General features: G+C 41.6%; 1 protein-coding gene across 1 annotated transcript in view; it reads right to left on the bottom strand.

Moving 5' to 3' along the window:
* The window catches only part of eya4 (EYA transcriptional coactivator and phosphatase 4), a 37575-nt gene extending 28770 nt beyond the window's left edge, over positions 1-8805 (bottom strand). The window contains exons 1-2 of the mRNA XM_079572127.1: positions 8476-8805; positions 4557-4620 (exon numbers count right to left, since the gene is read on the bottom strand). Of these exons, the coding sequence (XP_079428253.1) occupies positions 4557-4589 (33 nt within the window). The 5' untranslated portion in view covers positions 4590-4620; positions 8476-8805. The remainder of the gene's footprint in view (positions 1-4556; positions 4621-8475) is intronic.
* Positions 8806-20016: the final 11211 nt, after the last annotated feature.

Here is a 20016-nt window from a genome sequence, read left to right as displayed (position 1 = left end):
GATCATAAAAACATGACACTCTCACAATGCGTTGGTTTACAAGCTCAAAGATGGCTCAATTCAAAGCTACAGTATTACATTTTTCAGAAGGAAATCATAAAACTACAAGGCCCTACATCAAAACACAATCACTAAAGACATTTAAAACAAAAAATTTTAGTTAGCAACTTGAAATTGGTCTGACTCTAAAGATGATAAATGATCTCCTAATATGAATGTGTTTTGATGAGTGAAAATATATTACAGCACCATAAGCAGGAGGTTAAACATGCAACATCAAGTCACCCTCAGTCGCCCTATTGTGTGTGTAACCAACCTGGTTGTCACACACCAGCCCTGGTCTTTCCTATTTCAGAACCTCTTACAGACTGAATTTAAAAACAAAAACGACCCATAAGACATTTTGGTGGACCACAATGCCAAGATGCAAGGGCTATACTAACCCTAACAAGCCCCAATGTCTTTTGAATGACGGCTGATCCAACAATTTGCAGAATGTCTCCTATACAAAAAAGCTTGCGTATCAAAAAATTTAATGAAAATGTTCATGCATTTACTTTTTGCTATACACAAACCGTGTCATGTGCATTGCATGATTCATATTGTGTGTTTGATTTTGATCAAAACAATAAATGTGAAAACTATATAGAAATGATATTTTCATACACATAAATATATACATATTTTCGAGACTACAAAGCCCTGTCCAAAATCACCAAGTAAAACAGTCATGATCTCATCTCCTCACTCACAACAGGTGGAGAGAGACAGTTAAACAAGCTAAAAGTAGCATTAGCGGCCGATCATCCGCCTCGTGCTCCTTGTGGAGCTCCCAGAGGAACCCAGACGGCAGGCCTGTCCCGGGGCAGGCAGGCGGCCAGGAAGGACGCCGGAGCGCACCCCAGATGACGCGCCCTGCCCCCATGTGGGACAGGGGTGGAGCACACAGGAGCACGGCGCAGGGCTGTTTAAATGGTGAGGGGACTACAAGACAATATCAGGTAACAACAGACAAGTCCCCAAAACTTAGTGTACGGACGGCACTGTTAGTCACCTGATACATAGTCCTCACACTGCAGCAAAGTATAGACAGAAAAACACACTTTGAGATTAAATATTCAAGGAGCAAAAGAGTGAGGGAACAGATTTCAGCTGGACGCTCTCATTTCTCAGTTTAAATTCATTTTATATTTGCTGAAACCTCTTTATAGGGATAAGCATTCGGGTAATTGTATTTACGTCGGCTATGTCCATTGTGTTAATTACTATTTCTGTAACTAATGTGTTGCTGTTAGGGCTGAAACAACTAATCGATTAATCGACGACTAATCGATTATTGAAGATAGCATAGTTGACAACTATTTTAGTAATCGATTAATTGTTTTCTGGTTCACACAGACTCAAATAGAGCAACAATGACATGAATATGTAGTATTTTTGATGAAAACCTACGTTGTTTTTAAAATAGGGTCTGTAGTGTTTTGTACATCTGTTTGTGTCTCATCTAATCAGAAAGCAGAATTAGTGCTAAGAGCATCCAACAAGCATTTACTTTAAGTTTACTCCATCAACATATCCTCAAGCGGCACCACTTTAGCGTCATGTGACAAAAAAATTGGAACAAATATTTTTTTTCTACACCATTCACAGCCAATCGATCAATCGTAAAAACAGTTGATAGATTAATCGATTACAAAATAATCGTTAGTTGCAGCCCTAGTTGCTGTACCATTGTATTGTGTTGTTTAGAAAAGTACTGTACAATAAAGTTTATTATGTTATTATATAAATATCATATTATTATTGTTAGTTTCTCTCCAATTTTCCCACAACGAATTATCCAATCATATAAAGGCACAAGCACCATACTGTAAATCTCATTAAAAATAACGTTATGATTTTATTTGCTCCACATTTTTTTTAATAATACATCAACATTATATTAATATTTAAACATATTCAATGAGCACATGTGTGAACCCTGTTAAAGCCTCATAGTGACATCGAGTCCCCGCTCTGACAATTTGCTGAATGCCTCTAGCCGCACTTCACCCTTTTATACACTCATAGACACTATTAAACACTAAGCCTGCCGCTCTGTCCCATGAAGCCGGACCAAAAACATGCAGCCAAAGAAATCATGAATTATGAATTCATTATTGTTAAAATCTGAATTTAAAATGTGGAATTGCATCAAGGCAACAGCTATACCACTGTGAGAGAGTTAAGCCGGTAGATTTGTTTTAAGACTATATATAAATATTGCTGTAAATATCCCAGTCCCCTCTGTCTCTGAGCACTGTGTACTGATAAAAATCCGTGTTCTCTCTCCGAGGTTTCATTTCCAACTTGAACAATTAATCAATGTCGTCCGGCTTCAGCTCACGTTCACATTATAAACGATACAGGCCTCTATTTAGGGGCCTGCGATTGTGGAATATCAATGTCTCATACTCGGACAACGTGATGGATGGATGCTCTTTTTCTTTTGTTGTTTCTTGTGTTGTTGTTGTCAGTTTGCGGCAGTGACGGTGCTCCGCTGGGGTCAGGGCGAAACCTAAAACCCGGGCTGACATAAAAGTGGGTGAAAAACAACATAGTTCAGGACTGTCCCACTTCACACTGCGTCTGTAACATGCAAGGTGCAGGGCTAAGAGAGAGAGAGACAGCGAGAGAGAGGGGCGGAGAGTGAGAGAGAGAGAGAGAGAGAGAGGGGGTCAGATGAAATTACACCTGTCCTAGAGGCTGACTAACCACTTTGAAATATAAGAGTGCACCTCGGTCGCCGCCAAAATCATTTTCCCAACAATACGCTGGCCTGATCTTTAAACAAGCACAAGTGGGACGCTGCCGAGGCGAGGTGACGCACACAGGGACACTCACCAACCTGCAGGCTACATGTGTACCAGTGTGGAAACAGGGAGGGGTTCGAAGTGTCGTCTATTTACAACAAACCAAGCCAAGATCACTACTGGTTCTTACACGGCATGCAGACGACAATGTCATATTTTGGTGAACAATACCCATCTCCAGAGCTCGGTTCATGTTCAAGAGTGTCTAGCTGTAGGATTAGCCTATTATGCATGTTTCAGTTAACCAGCTAAGACACACAGATAAGCTATACGAATAGATGATCTTCTAACTCAAGCAAGGAATCCATTTTGTCACTTTTCATCTATCTCTCCAGGCTACAAAAGGCGATCAGCAATTTCAGCATCAACCAAGAGAAGAGTAGCACCTCAGTTTGTATGGATACATGTAGAAGTATGTATTCTGAGAGTTACTAGCTAATATGTAATGAAATCTTGAGAAATATCAAACTCAGAGTCCTTATTTGACATGCAGTATTTTTTAATAGCTCCGATGAAAAGAGCATGGATCTGGTTTTGATCAGTTTTAGATACTTTGATTTTCTATTGACTGACTGAGTTTATTGCTGAATGTGACTGGCCTTTGGTGTGTCAGGGTGGAGCGTTTTAACAGTAGGTTACGGACAAAACAGCAACCAGAAAGAGTACTGCGTCCCCAAGAACAACATACAGTATATTCAAACACTTTATGTACGGGCATTGTTTATTGTTGCCATATAATTTTGCTATTTTGTGGGTAACAAGCTAACATTGTCCATGGACAAAAACATTAGCTAAAAACAATAGTCTAATAAACGCTGTTGAACAACTCCTGATAAATTAACATCTAACACACCGATCCAAAGTATATGTATCTGAATGATAACTCCATTTTACATTTTTAAATCTCAATTGGTTTATTGGAATGTACCCCTATTCCCAGAGTATACTCAACAGTTTTGACAACACAATCCTAAGCCTTATTGGCATAACACAGTGCCAACCTTTAAGGGACTTGCTACCAATTTAAAGAAGAACTAAGTAGCTTGTTTACCTTAATAAATCCTTTTTTCAGTCCCTCCGGGGGTAATACAAGTGTTAATGGTATGATTGGGGGGGTCTTTCATCTGCCTCGGTGTCTCTGGCCAGAAAACCACACTTGCAACTTTCCTGCCTCCGAGTCGGAGCCACCAATACACACTAATAGAATCATGAAGAAGAAGCTAACAGGCTAAAGGGCAAAGCTAACTGCGGAGTAGCGCAACTTAAACAGTATTTACAGAAAAGTCTGAATGAAAAAAATTATCTCCATTGTGTAATTGGATGTACAACATCCCTCTCTTCCTTTGTCTTTTCTGTCAGTGTAGTATTTACTCTGACAATTAATGAGTAAAAAAAAAGAAAAAGTGGCGCTTATGGCCTCTCGGGGCATGAGTTACTTAGTTCTGCTTTAAATACACTGTAAAAAATAATGTACTATTTTAAATTCTACAGTCACTTTTCCTCAAATGTTTTCTAAATGGGTGTGTAATGAAGTCTTTGGATCTTGCCCGATGCCATATGGTTATTGTACACTGGCCGGGCCACATCTGCTGTTTGTTAGCGCACACATACAGGGCTGCAGTGCATCTATAGCTGGTGCCTGTGTGGCCTGTCGAAGGTAACTCTCCCTCAGTCATGTACATATATACAGTAGCAGCGACTCACCATCTGTTCGCTCAGGTCCTGTGAGGCCTCCATGGCTCTCTCTCTAAAGGGGTCTGCCCACTCACTGAAGGAGAACAACAAAGCACAATTACCAACAATTATCGACAGAGAATTCCAACGTGCCCCACTGAAAACTTCGGACTGCTGTTTGGACCCACAAATGGTCCTTAAATTAAAACTTTCTGAGATGCTGTACATAATGTTATTAGATATAGCATTACGCAGAATGGACACATAGAATATTAGACAGAATGAGGGAAAAACGCAGTGTGCCCCATAGTAGCGCAGCAGTTAACACTCAACAAGAATGTCCCGGGTTCAGTCCCTTTCTGTGTGCCACAATGGGACATTTGCCCATAACTACAATCCGATGTGGTGTGTTCATTGACATTTTTTTTTTTACCTGCCAGCTTCTGTGGTGGGATAAATTGTCAAGGAGATTAGGCTTAATTTACACTCACATGTTTTTTGCTTTAACACACACTCACTGTTTAAAAGCATGATAACACTAATCAATAATGGAGCGAAAATCAACAACTATATGGGAAGGACATTTTTTCTAATATTTTCAATAAATTAAGAAACTGACTAGAGTTAGGGAGGAGCACCTTGATTGCTGAAAATAACTTGCATTGATGAAAAGGTTGCTCACTGCCTCCTGATTGTTGTCAATTGACATGATCCCGTCTTTGCTCAGATAATGAATGTCCGCGTGCAGGACACATAAATGTTTCTATCCAAAGGTGAAATGTCCTGTCCCTGTTAATGAGCGAGCAACAGGAGCGCAGCGCAGGGAAGCAGCCGCGCTAACTTCACCATATCATCTTCAGCCCGGGGCGAAGTGGACAGAGAATTGCAGAAGTAAATATCAACAATGAAAACAGAGACATGTAACCGATCAGGCCGCTTGGCTGGTCCAGGAGCGCAGACACACAAGCTGACTGTGGACACAAAGCCAGCGAGTGACCCCGTTCAGACCAGACAGGAGACAGGTTGGCGCGCTCCGATTCAAAAAAATTTGACAGTGATAAGAAGCCAGGATTTAGTGTGTTAAAAAAATAAATAAATAAAACAATTCTGTTCCGTCCTATTTGTGTCACGCAATGGCTGATACCACAACAAAAGGCAACAATAAACTCTCAGCCATATTGTCCAAGCGCCTGAAGACAAGTGTGACACCTCGACAATAGGAGAGCAAAATCGCATACACACACGCAAACAAAAGGACATGGCGTTCCCACGAAAGGTGAAAAGGTGGGACCACGTAAATTCTTTAGCGATTATAGCTTGTCCGCAAATTGGCGCACCGCTTAACACAGCTCAATAGAATCATTGATAGAACAGGCACTTGGGTTTTGGATATCAATAGTTTTTCAGTCCATTTTAAACCTTAAACAAACATATTTCCATTATTATCATCTTCCTTTTAGCAAAATATTTTAGATACTTTTCTGAGATGTGTTATAGTTATTTATTTATTTGATCATAGCTTTTATATGGTAATGTATCTCAATTTCACCGCCTTCACCTTTGACATCTGGTGTAAAAGTTAGTGGCTAGACTTGTCCCTGTCCCAGCATGGTCTGTGTGCAAATGCGTGTGCGCTTTTCTGGCTCAATCCTTTAAACTAACTGGCATCCTTTTAATTTTTCATAGCGTTGAGCTGCTCCTCGCCTGAAACCCAAGACAATAATGCGTCTCTTAGGTGAATTGATTTGTGCCCGGGCCTCCCCCCCCTTCTCCTCCCCCCTCCCTCTCAGCCCCCCTCCCTCTCTCACCTCTGTGGAGGACAGACCTCTCTGTGCCTCGGCTTCACGCTCTGCCTTACGGAAACTATACAATAATGTTCATGTATTTGAGAAGTGTTATTGGGCTTTATATCAGTTTTATAAAGTCCTTCATAAAGGCCAATAATCAGTTAAAGTTCTCATGAAAAGCTGTTGTGTTAAGGGCAATATACAGTATAATATTCTGTATTTTGATGCTTATATGTGCAAAATGGGATGTGCATAAAGTGGACATGTGTTTTTGTAATTTATTCTTATAATAATAACTATACTATAATCAAATTGAACTGGTTGTTCTGAAATGTATGTAAAGACGTGTTCTTCACTTAAACAAAGTTAAGCAAATGATGGTAAAAATGCTTAAATAGTTATTTCATACATGCAATTTAAAAAAGGTCCAAATTGTCTGAATTTTGCTCTCAGAATCAGCTTGAGCCACTACACCTCTCATCGTCAGGCCTGGTTTGATTGAAAGGGAAATCTGATTGGCCACTTAAAAGAAATACCCTTGACGACTAAGAAACGTAGACTACAAAATGCATGGAAAAATGCAGAGTTCATCTCAAGTCATTTGCAAAGTCATTTGTTATTTAAAATAAAATAATAAGATTGGAGAGATTTAAAAATACCAGTCATGGATTAGTGTTAATGAAAAAAAAAACAATCCCGGTGTAAAATTCCCAGTTTCTTTTTTAAAAGTTCACAGCTTCAGAGGCCGAACTTGCATCCTCTTGACCTAAACTTGGTCCTTGCACTTTTCACATCTCTCCGCACTGTCTCCCCAGCTCGAGACCCTCCCAGAAGTTACTTGACACTGCGCTGGGAATCAATAATGCCCGCCATTTCCTTTGGCGTCCCTGCAGAGAGAATTATATTTCTCACTATGGCTATTGACAGCGCATAAGAAACGCGCAGGGCATTGCGGGGATCGGGCTGCGTGTGCGCGCGGCTCCACTGCGGTAATTTCACGCTATAAAAGCCGAAGAGAGCACAATGTCCAACAAACCGCAGACTGCTGCAGGAGTTCAAATGAAAAGTCGCATAGGCCTATTAAATTCGACTCAGGCCTATTGACTCGGCAATCGTTTACGCATCAATCGATTTTAACATGACACGTAGTTAAAAAGCAGACACTTAAGGAGTTATGTTTCCACAAGGCTTTGGAAGTCCCATTAGAGGTGCGTAACCAATGTGAGCGGTTTAAAATTCAATTTGAGCGCGTGCAAGATGGATAAGAATCACGACGTTATTATTGGACTTTTACTTTATTTTTTTCAGCACCAAAATAGTCATATAAATTATAAGCTAACCCAAACAGATAAATAGGAGGGGTGGTTAAATATTTTCAGGCACAAATAGCGTGGGCTATTGTTTGCCTTTCTAGATAATGGCGCACTGTTAGAAAAGGCGATAATATGATTTAAGTCTATTCTGAACCCTCCATAGCCAAATCCCGGATACATCTTGTCCGTGATGTTAATGCTTCTCACTAACTTGTATGCGCGCTTATCTGAAATCCTATCTGCGTGGATGACTGTGCAGAAGGCCTATCAGATTTGGAGTGAGCGCAGATCTCGTCGTGGTGTTGTTAGGGGCAGGCCAATAGCCAGGGCCATTCAAGCCCTTCAGAGCGCGGTCCCGGGGTAAGATTCCCATTTCCTACATATCAAATATAAACACAAACTCCACGTGGAAGAAGAAGAAGAGGGGAGAGGTGCAGAGGGGCCAGCGCGGACACCTGTGTGCAGGTTCTGCACAGACACAGGGAGACGCACTTCTGGCGCCAGTTTAATCGTCTGAAATAAAATACAGACAGGTGTGTAATAATTAACATATTAAGACAATGATGAGCTAAAACTCCGTGGAAAGCACTGCACCGGCCTTAGGGCCTGTAGGCCTAACATTTTGCACAATGCTGATAGATTAATACGAACAGTAAAACAAGTGACCAAAAATGAAAGGCATGACATAGTTTATATGTAGCCTATTTAAATCCTCTAAATAAATACATGCACATATAAAATCTAATTGATGCCTTATGCAAAAAAAAAAAACGATCAAAGAAGAACATTTTTGCGAATAAAGAATAAAGCATAGGTTAATATTATAGAGAAGACTTGAACTGAAATGACCTGCTGTGATGATTTTGTCCGTGAAGCAGCAGCTCCGAGTTCCTTCAGTGTTGGAGGCGGTTCATGCTCAAGTGCACCGGTCTCTGTAGCTCTCCCTACTGTCAACACGCGGTCACTGTCTGCTCCAAAACACCTCAGCCGCTGCTGCCCATTCCTCTCTCAGACGTCCCACAACCGATAACAAACTTCGCTCACTCGCGCGACAGAAGGCATTCAAAAAGTCCAAGTTGATTGTCGCGCGTTGTTTTGGAAGACTATCTTTTCCGCTTCTTCGTGAAACTACATTATTGTCAGTCCGCGTCCAAGTTTGAGCACCAGGCAGCACCGCAACATAGACCCAACTTCATCATTGACCACTGCGCGTCAGTGCGCATGCGTCCAGCTGCCATGCGGACACTATTGGGCAAGTGTCCAAAAGAGTAATGGGGTTCAGAGTAGGAGGAGGGGCGCACCGAATGACATTCTTATTAATAGTTTGCTCCAAGTGACGCGCTTGCAGTTTTATTTATCTCCTCTATGTAAAAAATAAAATGAAAACTGACATGTGAACTGAACTGTATGGACTAACCATATTAGAGCATGATTCTTCATGTGCAAAGCCCACTGGGTATGTGGATCCTAGAGCATTCAACTTTGACTCAGAAAGCTTCATGCTTGGAGTGTTGTTAATTTGAAAATGTGGATGATTGCTGTGGCTTGTAGGTGACTGTAGGTTACCCTCTTAATCCCCGCCTGAACCGAGCACATGTTCTCCTGTTCAGTGTTACCCAAATCTAAAAGCTTTTCGACTGGAGCTGACAGCCTTTAGGCCAGTGGTATGCATCATTTGAATGCTACGTCCTCCAAAACGTATTTTTCGTGCTGTCACATTTTTTGTGCTTTTTTTATTATGTTTTTGTTGAGTTTTTGTCGCATTTTTGGTTCTTTATTGTCGCCTGTTTTGTCACTTTTATGTCGCTTTCTTGTTGCATTCTCATCACTGTTTCGTCGCCTGTTTTGTTGCATATTTGTCGCTTTTGGATCCTTTTGTTGCTGCGTTTTCATCCTCATTTACGTTTCTTTTTTGTGTGTGCTTTTTTCAAGAAGCTTTTCGATTTGGGTAAAGTTGAACAGGAGGTAATGTGCTCGGTTCAGGCGGGGGTTAAGAGATTAGAGCAGTTTCTGCAGTGTTATGTTTTTTAGCTGCTGAAGGCAGTATTTATATGTATATATTATTTAGTATTCAACTTATACAGTATTTGGAGCAGAGAAGTCAGATTCTCCTGGCATCGCACACACAAACTTTGAGGGGGATAAATATATTGTGGCATCATTTTGGTAACCCAATAATGGAGCGATGGATTCTGCAAAACTATTGTTCAAATTGTACACGGGGCCTTAGTCAATTTTAAGAAGATCTTTGCAGATCTTTATCCATCAACTGCATCAGCTTAGGTTATTACAGCGCCATTATGGAACATAGACAGAATTGAATGATCAACAATGTGCTGAGTTCATTCCACAGATTGGATTTAGTGGTATTTTTATTATTATTTTGAGTGTCCTTCTTCACCACAACCATCCACGTATCGACACCACCAGGCTGAATAAATAAGCAAGTTATATGTTCATTTCTTTTCTGCATGAGGACTGAGGAAGAAAAAGGTCCCAGGGCATAAACAGAAGAAATGTTGGACCATTTTACACTTTATTTCTTCTCGAGTATTGGAGATGTATGGAGAGAAACATCTGGCCAGCTGCTAGAGACAAGAATTGAACCAAAAAGACAGGTGATTTGGTCCCAGATAATGTCCGCAGGTCTTAATGCCATTGGAGCATTTGGCTCACAGGCTCAAATCATCAGCTCATCAGACTCAAGAGTGTAAGTTGCAACATCCAACATGGCGAACATGCATTCTGTCATGGCTGAGACATGTCAAGTGCACACCAGCAGCCAGCTACCGGTGGAGCCAACAGTGTAACATGAAGTTTGTGGTCAAAGTGATAAGATACACGGCTCATATGGACAGGGAATATCTTCAAAAACAACAGTTGGTTATGACATGTAAATGCATAGGGCCTTTGCTGGTGCCAGGCGTGGATCAGGAAGAATAACACGAGGACTGAGCTGGGCATGTGTGTTTTGGCTCTGCATTAACAGGGTCAGATTCTGCACTTGGCACTGTATTCACCCTCTGCTATCACTGAAGCGCACGCATTCAGTCACCGAACCATATTGTGATTTAGATTCCCTAATCTGAAATAAAGCATGTCATAAAGCATGTCAGGCCCTGGCACAGAGAAGACAGCCCAGTGGCAAACTGACTGGTATTACTGGCACAAGCCTGTCACCAGCACATGTTACACAATAGCACCCGCCACATTAACAGCACGGACAGGAACCAGATCCTATCTCAACAGCCAGAAGTGTTTTGAAGTAGTATTTAGCATGCTGCCATAGTTGGATCAAAGCCTTCCTCACACTTTGCCTCAAATCTAATCATGAACCTGACAGGGAAATAAAAAAGTGACAGGTCTCTCTTTGTTTATAAACTTTGTCATCCTGGGGTCTCGAACAAGTTTAAACTTGCGAGCTTCTTTTACCCAACAACAATTGCAGAGAGCTACTCATGCTTTGAAGACAATTGTGTAACTAAACCAAAGCAGGGTCATTGTAAAAAAAAAAAAAAAAAAAAAAAGCTGAAATGAATGGTCCATGATCTCCACAGCTCCCCACTCCCAGGCCTTAACCCGTTGCGTTGTGATTGACACATTCTGGTCAAATAAATTAAAAGCTCAAGCTGTGACAGAGCCCAGAATAGCCAGGAGCTGTAGTTGACCTGCAGTCTCTAGTGCCACATGTCAGAGCTTAAAACACTTGGCAGAACATTCTGCACAAAGGAAGCATACGCAGGTGTTTATGTGCTCAAAGACACGAGCTGTGAACAAAACTTCAGATGAACAAACTTTAACTAATGAAATATGCTGATTAAAGAGCCATGTGTAGTTAAAGCATGTTTAATGAAAGTGGAACGACTGTGGAATCTGTAGACTCTGGCAGATGGATCTATTTTTTTGGCCAGCTGTTCCTTGGAGGGTGGTGTGGGGCGGGGGCTAAGCCTGAAGATGTTTCGTGGTCCAGGACAGCAGGTCCCTTTGCCAAGTCACACTGCTCTGGTCCTGCCGTGGGGAGCAGAGAGGGGGGCTGTATTTATAGATATGTGAGGAACTTGTGCTCAGGCCGGGGAGGTGCTGACGACGTAAAACGAGAGGACGCTTCCAGACGCCTGTGTCAGGGCACACAAGATAAAAATACTCAGTGAAATATGGTTCTGGTCATTAGTGCGCAGTCTGGCATGTGGCATGGCAGCGCTTCACCGTGATTTATGATTATTACTACAGCAAGCTATACCTCTGCTCTTCCTGCCCCGCCCCGCCCCAGATTGGTTGGCCAAATGGAGCTGGGCATGGGGTTTATTTCAGGGACCAGGGGCATGAGAAAAAGCCGCTGGCATTTTAACATTGGCAAAGTGCCATCAGGGTTTCAGATTTAACCACAAAGTTAACTGGGAAACAAAGGGGGTATTACATAGATCTATGCTGGTAATTAATTAGACACAATGCTTTTACACTCACGAGAGTAAGGCAACCTTAAAAAAGTGGAGAGCACCTATGAAGGCATTACACTAAATAACTTCTAAGAAAGTATCTTCTACTAAATAAGACAGACTGTGGCAGGTCAGAGGTGGCCTGAGGTGGTGCAGTGCCATCACGAGCACTGCAGCCTGCTGCCTCTCCTAATTGTTGGATCAAGTCGACTGAGGGAGGAACAAAGGAAACATTTAACACATCGTAAATTCCTATAATGTCCAGCAGAGAAGCCGCGCTCCAGTTACTTCTGACTGTTTCAATGACTCTGTTAGTGTCCGGTGACAAACACACACACAATGACATGGACTGTGGGAGGTAAACTGATGTCTGGCCCTCTGATTTACAACAGTAAGTCACTAGATATATTACAGTAACTGCAATACTGCGATATTGTGATAACAAAAGCATTGGATAGTATCGTGCACCCTCAAAATATGTCAAATTGTGACCTACATTGTCAAAACACCTTGTTTAACAGCAGCAACATGTCCCAAAAACACAGAGAGAACTACACGGACCATGAATCTTAATCTGTTCAATTATGCCCACAATGATTTCACAAAAGGCTCATGAAACAATTAAAAAGCAGCATTTTGATAATAATATGATTGTATCGTAATGCTACCATTTGGTCAGGGCTTTAAAGTGCTTTGGACAAAAATAATGAAGACGAGCATGATGTTTGGATCGAATGGTCTCACTGAAAGACTCTTATTATAATATTGTTCTCATACAATCCTGCCCCTTTCTGAATACTAAATATGAGCATTATTCACTGAGGTTTTGATGAAGTATGTGAAAGACATGGCTGAAAGTGTAATTATAGCACAGTGAAATAGTGGCTTTGTCAATCCAGGACAATTAGTTTACCATGGCTGTAATACTCGTAGTATTTCTTCCAGAGCCCCATAATGCAGTGCAGGCCAGTCTCACTGCAGCACCCAAGGGAGACTACTGTGGCCAGACCCGAAAGCTTGGCTTTATGTGGAGTGAATGTTTTATGGTTATGGGTGTAATGTTAAAGTACAGGAACAGTCTCACCACTATAGAACGGAGCTGCAGAAGTTTCAGCAAGAATGCAAATTGATCAGAAATCTCATCAAGTTATTAAAATGGCATTATCTATTTTTCAGGGTCAGGTCAAAAATGTTAATGTGCCAGTTGGACAGAAAGAGCAGATGCATAAACGGTGTGTTGTCATGTTAAAACATTTAGGCTTTGATAGTTTTAACTGCAGCGGTGAGGGGTCAAATCACTTGTGAGTTTCACTGCTGTGACACTGATCGATTCACCGTACATGTGTCAGAAGAGATCTACAAGGGCTTTTATACAAATGATCTATTGAAAATGTAGAAAAAAAGATACTAATAATACACCATTATTGCAACATTGGTCTGATCTATCACTGACAGAGGTTTTTGCCTTTGTCATTAATGCACTGTGAACATGTAGAGTTTTAAGCATAAAAAAAGGGAGAAGCCAATATTCTTTGTGCTCAGTTTTAACATTTAAACACAGCCATTTCACTCCCTGCATTGACTTTTCTTCAAAATCTTCTCCGGTGCAGTCTCAGTGGTATTACAGCTGGAATGTGTGCTATGTTTTTACTAATGAAAGAGTCAAGCAAAACCAAATAGCAGGAGCAAATCAAGAGGAGACAATGGTGGAAAATTGATGGGCTGATTGTATCTTCTAAATCAGGGCTGTATCTCAGTGCTCACAACAGGTGTGTCAGGAACCAAAAGTGGGTCAGAGCCTTTGTCAGTCGGCCGCTGCCCTCTGACAAAAGTAACTCTTGAGAAGTTGTTTTGATCAAACTGTCCCAGTGGATGTACATACACGTGATTAAAGCTAAAAATGGCCCTGTCTTAAGAAATGGATTTGATTTCTATGATTTTTATTCTGTTTTCCATCTGAATTGAATAGGTGTTTATTGGTGACTCTTTTTTTTTTTCATATCATGAGCTGCTGTAACAGCACTCTGAATAAATAATGTTGTCATTCCACTCTCCTTCTCGCTTCTCTCTCAATCTTCTCTCTCCACGGCTTTATTGTTATGTTTGGCATTTTCTGTTTCTTTTTGGCAGGAACGCAATCATTGAAGAATTTGAGCAGCACGTGTCCTCAGCAATCATCAAGTCCCCGTTGCCCTGATTGCTGGTTGGCCTGGCCTGTATAATGTCGTAAATGTAGATTGAGTGTGTCAGTGCAGACCTCACAGCAAGGAGATTATCAAGACAGAAAAAAACTCAAGAAAAGTGGAGGACAATGGCTCGGAATATTTTACAATACTCCCCTGAAAATTACAATCTCAGTGGAAGTTGCCTGTTTTCTGGTCTTTTAAAACAGACAATAATAGGTTAGCGATGTGTGAATTTACCTTGACATGTTTCGAGTCTATCATCAGCCGTCTTCATCAGAAGTGTGTGTCATGAATCATGTGACACTTCTGATAAAGACAACAGATGAAACATAGTCAAGTTATTGCTTACCTATGTGTGTGTCTGATATGAAAGAACAGAAAACAATAAAGGGACAAGAGACAAACCTCCGGAAATACTGCAGTTTCCTGTATATCTTCTGTCATTGCGATGGTCAAGTGCAGTGATAAACTGTAGTCTGCTGTCCTCTCACTCTGGAAGCCTCCAGAGAGTAGATCAATACTCACAAAGCATCAAGTTACTGCTAATGTCTTCGTGTTTTTAACCAGCTAATGTGTGTGTGCTGTTAGTGAGGGGGTATGTGTGTAATTGTCCCTAGTGTGGCCTCACTCATAATTACTATTAGATGTCGATAAAGCCAATGAGACCGTGAGCTTATGGATAATAATAGAAAATCCCTAAGCTCTGATGCACAATGCCCGCCACAAGAGAAACAGCTGAATCTGTTGGCTGTAGAGTTACATGTCTTTTCTTAGAAGGAACTCCATACACGTATCCAACTAACATGACATTGAATTATAAACAAATGCAAGCATGAGTTAGTTTCATTATGAAAACATATTTAAACCGAGCTGAAATGCATATGTCCTTTGACTACGGATCCTTAACTTTTAAGTGCCTGATCCCCAATGAGACCAAGGCCTTGACAGTGATGGTTGAGGCCTTGGTCTTGGCCTCAATCAGAGACATGTTTTGTTGACATTTGGGACACTTTTATTTCGACCACATACTATTTGGATAAGAATCCAGCACAAAAATGAAAACACCAGAAAACACTGTCTTTCCGCCATTCTTTCTTCCTCACCTCCACCTCCCTCACCCCTCTCCATCCCAATCAATCTGTCCCCCAAACCCCATCACTAATGAACTCTTTCAAGTGCTCTCCTATTTCCTCTCCTCTCTGTCCCTCACTCTCTCCCTCTCTACCTCACCCTAGTGTCCCAGGCCCTTTTGTGAGACCCACTACATTTTTGGGGGTAACGTGACTCCGCTCCTCCCTTGTTTTGTCCCCAGGGTGGTCCGCTGCTCTCATTCAAACCGTGAGGGGCTTCTGAATAGCACTGACCAAGGACTGAGACAGGGGTGGACAGTGTGTAGATAAAGTTAGTTAATAGTATGCAAATTGTTGGTCGGTTTTAGTGACTTTATGTGGCTCTGTCAGGTACAGGGCTAACAATATGGGTTTGACTGTGTGGATGTGTGTATTGGGGGATGAGCGTACCTGTGCCATCTGGTGGGGCACATCCAGCAGCTGTCGTGTTCACCCATTCAGAACGAGAACAGCAGCCAATTGAAAGAACGGGTAGCGAGGCACAAGTCTCAGCATTAATACTACTGAAATACTGTGCATGTTTCTGAAATTATTCTGGCTCTAAGTGAATGCTAAAATTCCAGCTACACCGACCAAACATGGACTGTAAACTTTCAGTCAAAACTGCCGTTCTGGAAAATGTGTAAAACCACAAAATTCATGGGTCATTATTTCCCTGTTTTTCCCTCCCATGTTATTACTAGTATTATTAAGTAATAGTCAAAGTTTATTTTACATGGACGGTGCTCATTATAGAGAAATCATTATATTACTGACATTGTAAAGATTATTTTGAATAAACTAATTAAAATGGTAAATGGCTGGAAGCTATAGAAATGTGATTATTTTCCACATGGATTTCCATTTTTCATTGTTCATTCAATGCACAAGAAATGACTATCGGGCTGTGAATAGAACACGTTACATTTGTACTAATAAATAATTACTTCCTACATAATCTGAAACACCCTTGAACTTCAGCCCCTTCTCTGCATGAGCCATGAGTAAGACAATACCCTTAACCCCTCAGTTCAACTTCCCTGCACATTACTTATCTGACAGTAATTATTACTTTTTATCAATTATTATCCCATTTTGAAAATCTATTTTACGATGTAAATGTTGTGCAAATGGTACTTTTGAATCCTCTCTGACAGACAGTCCAGTTTGGCTCGAATTAAACTCCTGACACTTTTTTGGGACGGCCCGTTTCCTCCCAACTCCAGACGTGATGTTTTTCTTTGTCTGTCCTCCTCCTGCCTTTTTACTGATGCGGTCTCATCCGAATGTTTTACTCCACTGTTCATTTTTTCTCACCGCTGTTCTTCTCATCATCTCTGCCTCTTTCATGTTCCCAGCTTCACTCCTCAGCCCCGGGCCACGCCATTTTCTCCTCCGTCCTCTGTGAACCGCCGTTTGTTCCTGGCCATAGAGAGAGACCCATTCACCCACATGCAGTCACACACTCACCCACACACACACACCTTTACATACCAGTGCGATGCCCCAGACAGCCCCTACCACAATGCAGATACCCCCAGGGAGCTTGGGTAACTCAGTCCTCCCTATCTGCCAACTGCTGTGTCACAAAGAGGCTCACGTTACGCACACAAACACTAGCATAATTAAAAGACACAAAGTTACACACTAGCCAGTATTTAGGCATGCAAATACCCACCACTTCGAGGAGGTAGGAAGCCAAGTGTCTTTCAGGGAAGGCTCCACAGTCCAGCTTATTAGGCAGGTAGTATGTCAAATGTAAATGTCATGGTGACGTGTAAACAAGCAGCAACCTCCCTCTCTCTTGGTACAGCTGCTTTTTTACCTGCTGTGTGTGGTTTCTGTGTTCCACATTATTTTACTGGATACTTTTGTACATCTTTGCTGTGTTTTTGTGGAGGTTCAGTGGATTTTTTTTACTGCAAAGAGTTAAAGCAGCTTTTTAAAAGTATACAAACAGCTTGCTTAGGAGCTAAAGTAATTTGAGACCTACACATTTCTTCTTCTGAAACAATGAAGAGGCACCAAGAGGCCCTACACCTGCAGCACAGTGGAGGCGTCACAAGAGGAGCTACAGGAAACAAGGAAGGGACAAAGGAGGAAGTATCCAGGAAAGCCTCGCAGCTAAGCCACACATGCCTTCTATCCCTACTATTGTTCTGGCTAATGGACATTCACTGGAGAATAAAACAGATTAACTGCTAAGCTCTTCCCAGAAGATGGTGAAAGATTGTTGTGGAGCAGAGGGAGTAGAAGGAAGAGGAAGGAGGAGGTGGAGGAGCTGACCAGTGCAGGACACCACGCTCTGAAACAGGGACAAACCCAGGAGGCGCTGCACTGTTTAAGGGGATCAGAGAAGCACTGAGTGCAGCCAGTCAGGTTTCCTCCAGGTGCTACAGTTTCCCCAACCTCCAAAAACATGCTGGTCAGGTTGGCTCTCAGTGGTGGTGCGGCTCAGTTGCAGTGGCTCAGGACTAACACCTGAACTCAACTTCTTTGTATGCTTAATAAAGCACATACTTACTTACAGGCTTAGTACTTATGGACACTAAATGATACTGTACTATACTATTGTGTAATAAAATAAGTTACTCTTCGAACAGTGAGTAAATCTGTGGGTGAAAAAAAAGCTTTATGTATTTTCTCCACTACTTTCTTTCGTGCATTATTATGTGGGTCACACTTCGACTTGAGTAATACTATTTAGAAGAACTTGATTAAATATTATGGCTACTCTGCTTTTAACGGGGCCGAGTGGATTAGGAGAAAAACTGAAAGCTCGCCAGTGTCCTTGCTAGCTCGCGGCAAAGCTTGAGTTTGTTCGCTCTTAACACAGCAAGAACAGTACGTCCAATGAGCTTACAGTAATTATGTCAAATTACATTAAGGGTCTTTTTCATCAAATGTTTTAGATGAAAATGATTTCTCCCTCACTTGTCACCTCCGAAGGGCCTAAATGTTTTTCGCCTGAGTGCATGTGAGAGTTGGATGTTGTTGTTATTGGCCTCAGTCTTGAAGTTCTGCTCCAGCTTGGCCAAAGCCTCAGAAACACACACACTTATGGACACAGCGGTTTGTTGAAGTGCTGCGGAGGGAATGCTGCGGTCACACCTGGGAATGCTCTCGTAGCTAACCTGGCTAACGCTTCCACCACTGGCCGCCGAACCCGTTTCCTCTCGGCAGAGCTGGGAGAGAACAAATTACTTTCGCTTTAACTTGTGTGCACTTCAACAAATAGCGTTTGCGGGGACGTTTCTGGCTTCATGCAAATTATGCATATGGAGAGGACACCACATACACAAAGAAGTTGACTCTTTTGCCGATCAGAATTTTGCTTTTGTTCGTCCGATTGAAACTGTAGTTTGTTTATTCGCTTTAACAGATTTACGGGTGTCCAAAAGTCAACTTAAAACATTATGAATCACTATTTCGGCAACAGCGCCAAGAGCATTTATCAGGACCTCCAAAACGCTAGATACATGCCCAGGCTTCTTTTCTAGGTGTCATTTTCATTCAGTTGCTGCTGGGAAATTTGTGGAAACAAATCATCTTCAGGTCCAGCATTTGCCAGTGAAGCCTTACTGGACTAAATCATTTCAACTGTGGAGGCCATTGGATTGAGGAGAATTATTAGGCCAAGCGTCTCCAACCTTTTTTACTCGGTGAGCTACATTTATGTGCAAAAACATCAATGAGCGACTTATGTTTAGAAAATACTAGGGTTGCTATACAACTTAGGAGGAGTTCATCCTGGAGAGGTAGTAGCTAAGAACCAGTCTCACCTCTGTTCCTCTTTTTTGAGTGAAGAAAAGACTTAATGAATACACTCTGCATGACAGGACGTTTGGATTAGGCTACTATTCTGACGAGGCAAAATGGATCAACTTTATGTGCAGTAAAGCCTTCCTCTCTATAAAGTGTATTTTTCCTTGGTCTCACACATTGGTCTCACAGTATTCGACCACGAGAAAGTGAAATGACCACGGCATAACTCCAGGGAAAGTGCGCACGTGCATGTGTGTCGCCGCATTGACAGGGCTCTGACCGCTTGATGGCCGTTGTCATGGGAATTAGTTTGCTGAACAGCTGATCGTTGTCACATGGCTGATATTTGGAGTGAGAGCGTGTGAATGAGCAGTGCCCTGAACTAACTCTCTAGTACTTACGTTGAAACTAGAGTGGTCTCGGGTCGGCCAACAAAGTGCTCCAACATGTGTGAAAACAACCTCAGATGATATTTAACGGAATAAAATTAATCACATTTTGTCCTTATACTTGACTTTATTTTTGCTATATGTTCAAATGAAACAAGTCAAGAAAATGCCTGTGCTTAGGCAGTTTGAGGAAATCAACAGAGGTGGGAAAAGTAACCATAACTTTTACACAAGCAAGAGTAACATTAACAAGGCAACGCACAAGAATGACAAACTTGAAACTGATACTTAAGTAAGAGTGCTGATAAAACTAATTATTGTTTAGTTGAAGAATAAACTACTTGTACATGTATAATGTAAAACAACTTTAAGAAGTACGGCAAAAATCACTCAAGTTATTACCCAACTTGAGTAAATGTACTCAAATCGAAGTGACTGCTACCTGCCTCTGAACATCCGACAACAGAAATGTGAAAGGTAAGGGGAAGAGACAGAGCTTTTCACA

Source organism: Gobius niger (genome assembly GCF_951799975.1).
Source record: "Gobius niger genome assembly, chromosome: 15".
NCBI lineage: Eukaryota > Metazoa > Chordata > Actinopteri > Gobiiformes > Gobiidae > Gobius > Gobius niger.
This window is presented reverse-complemented; position numbering and strand designations above follow the sequence as displayed.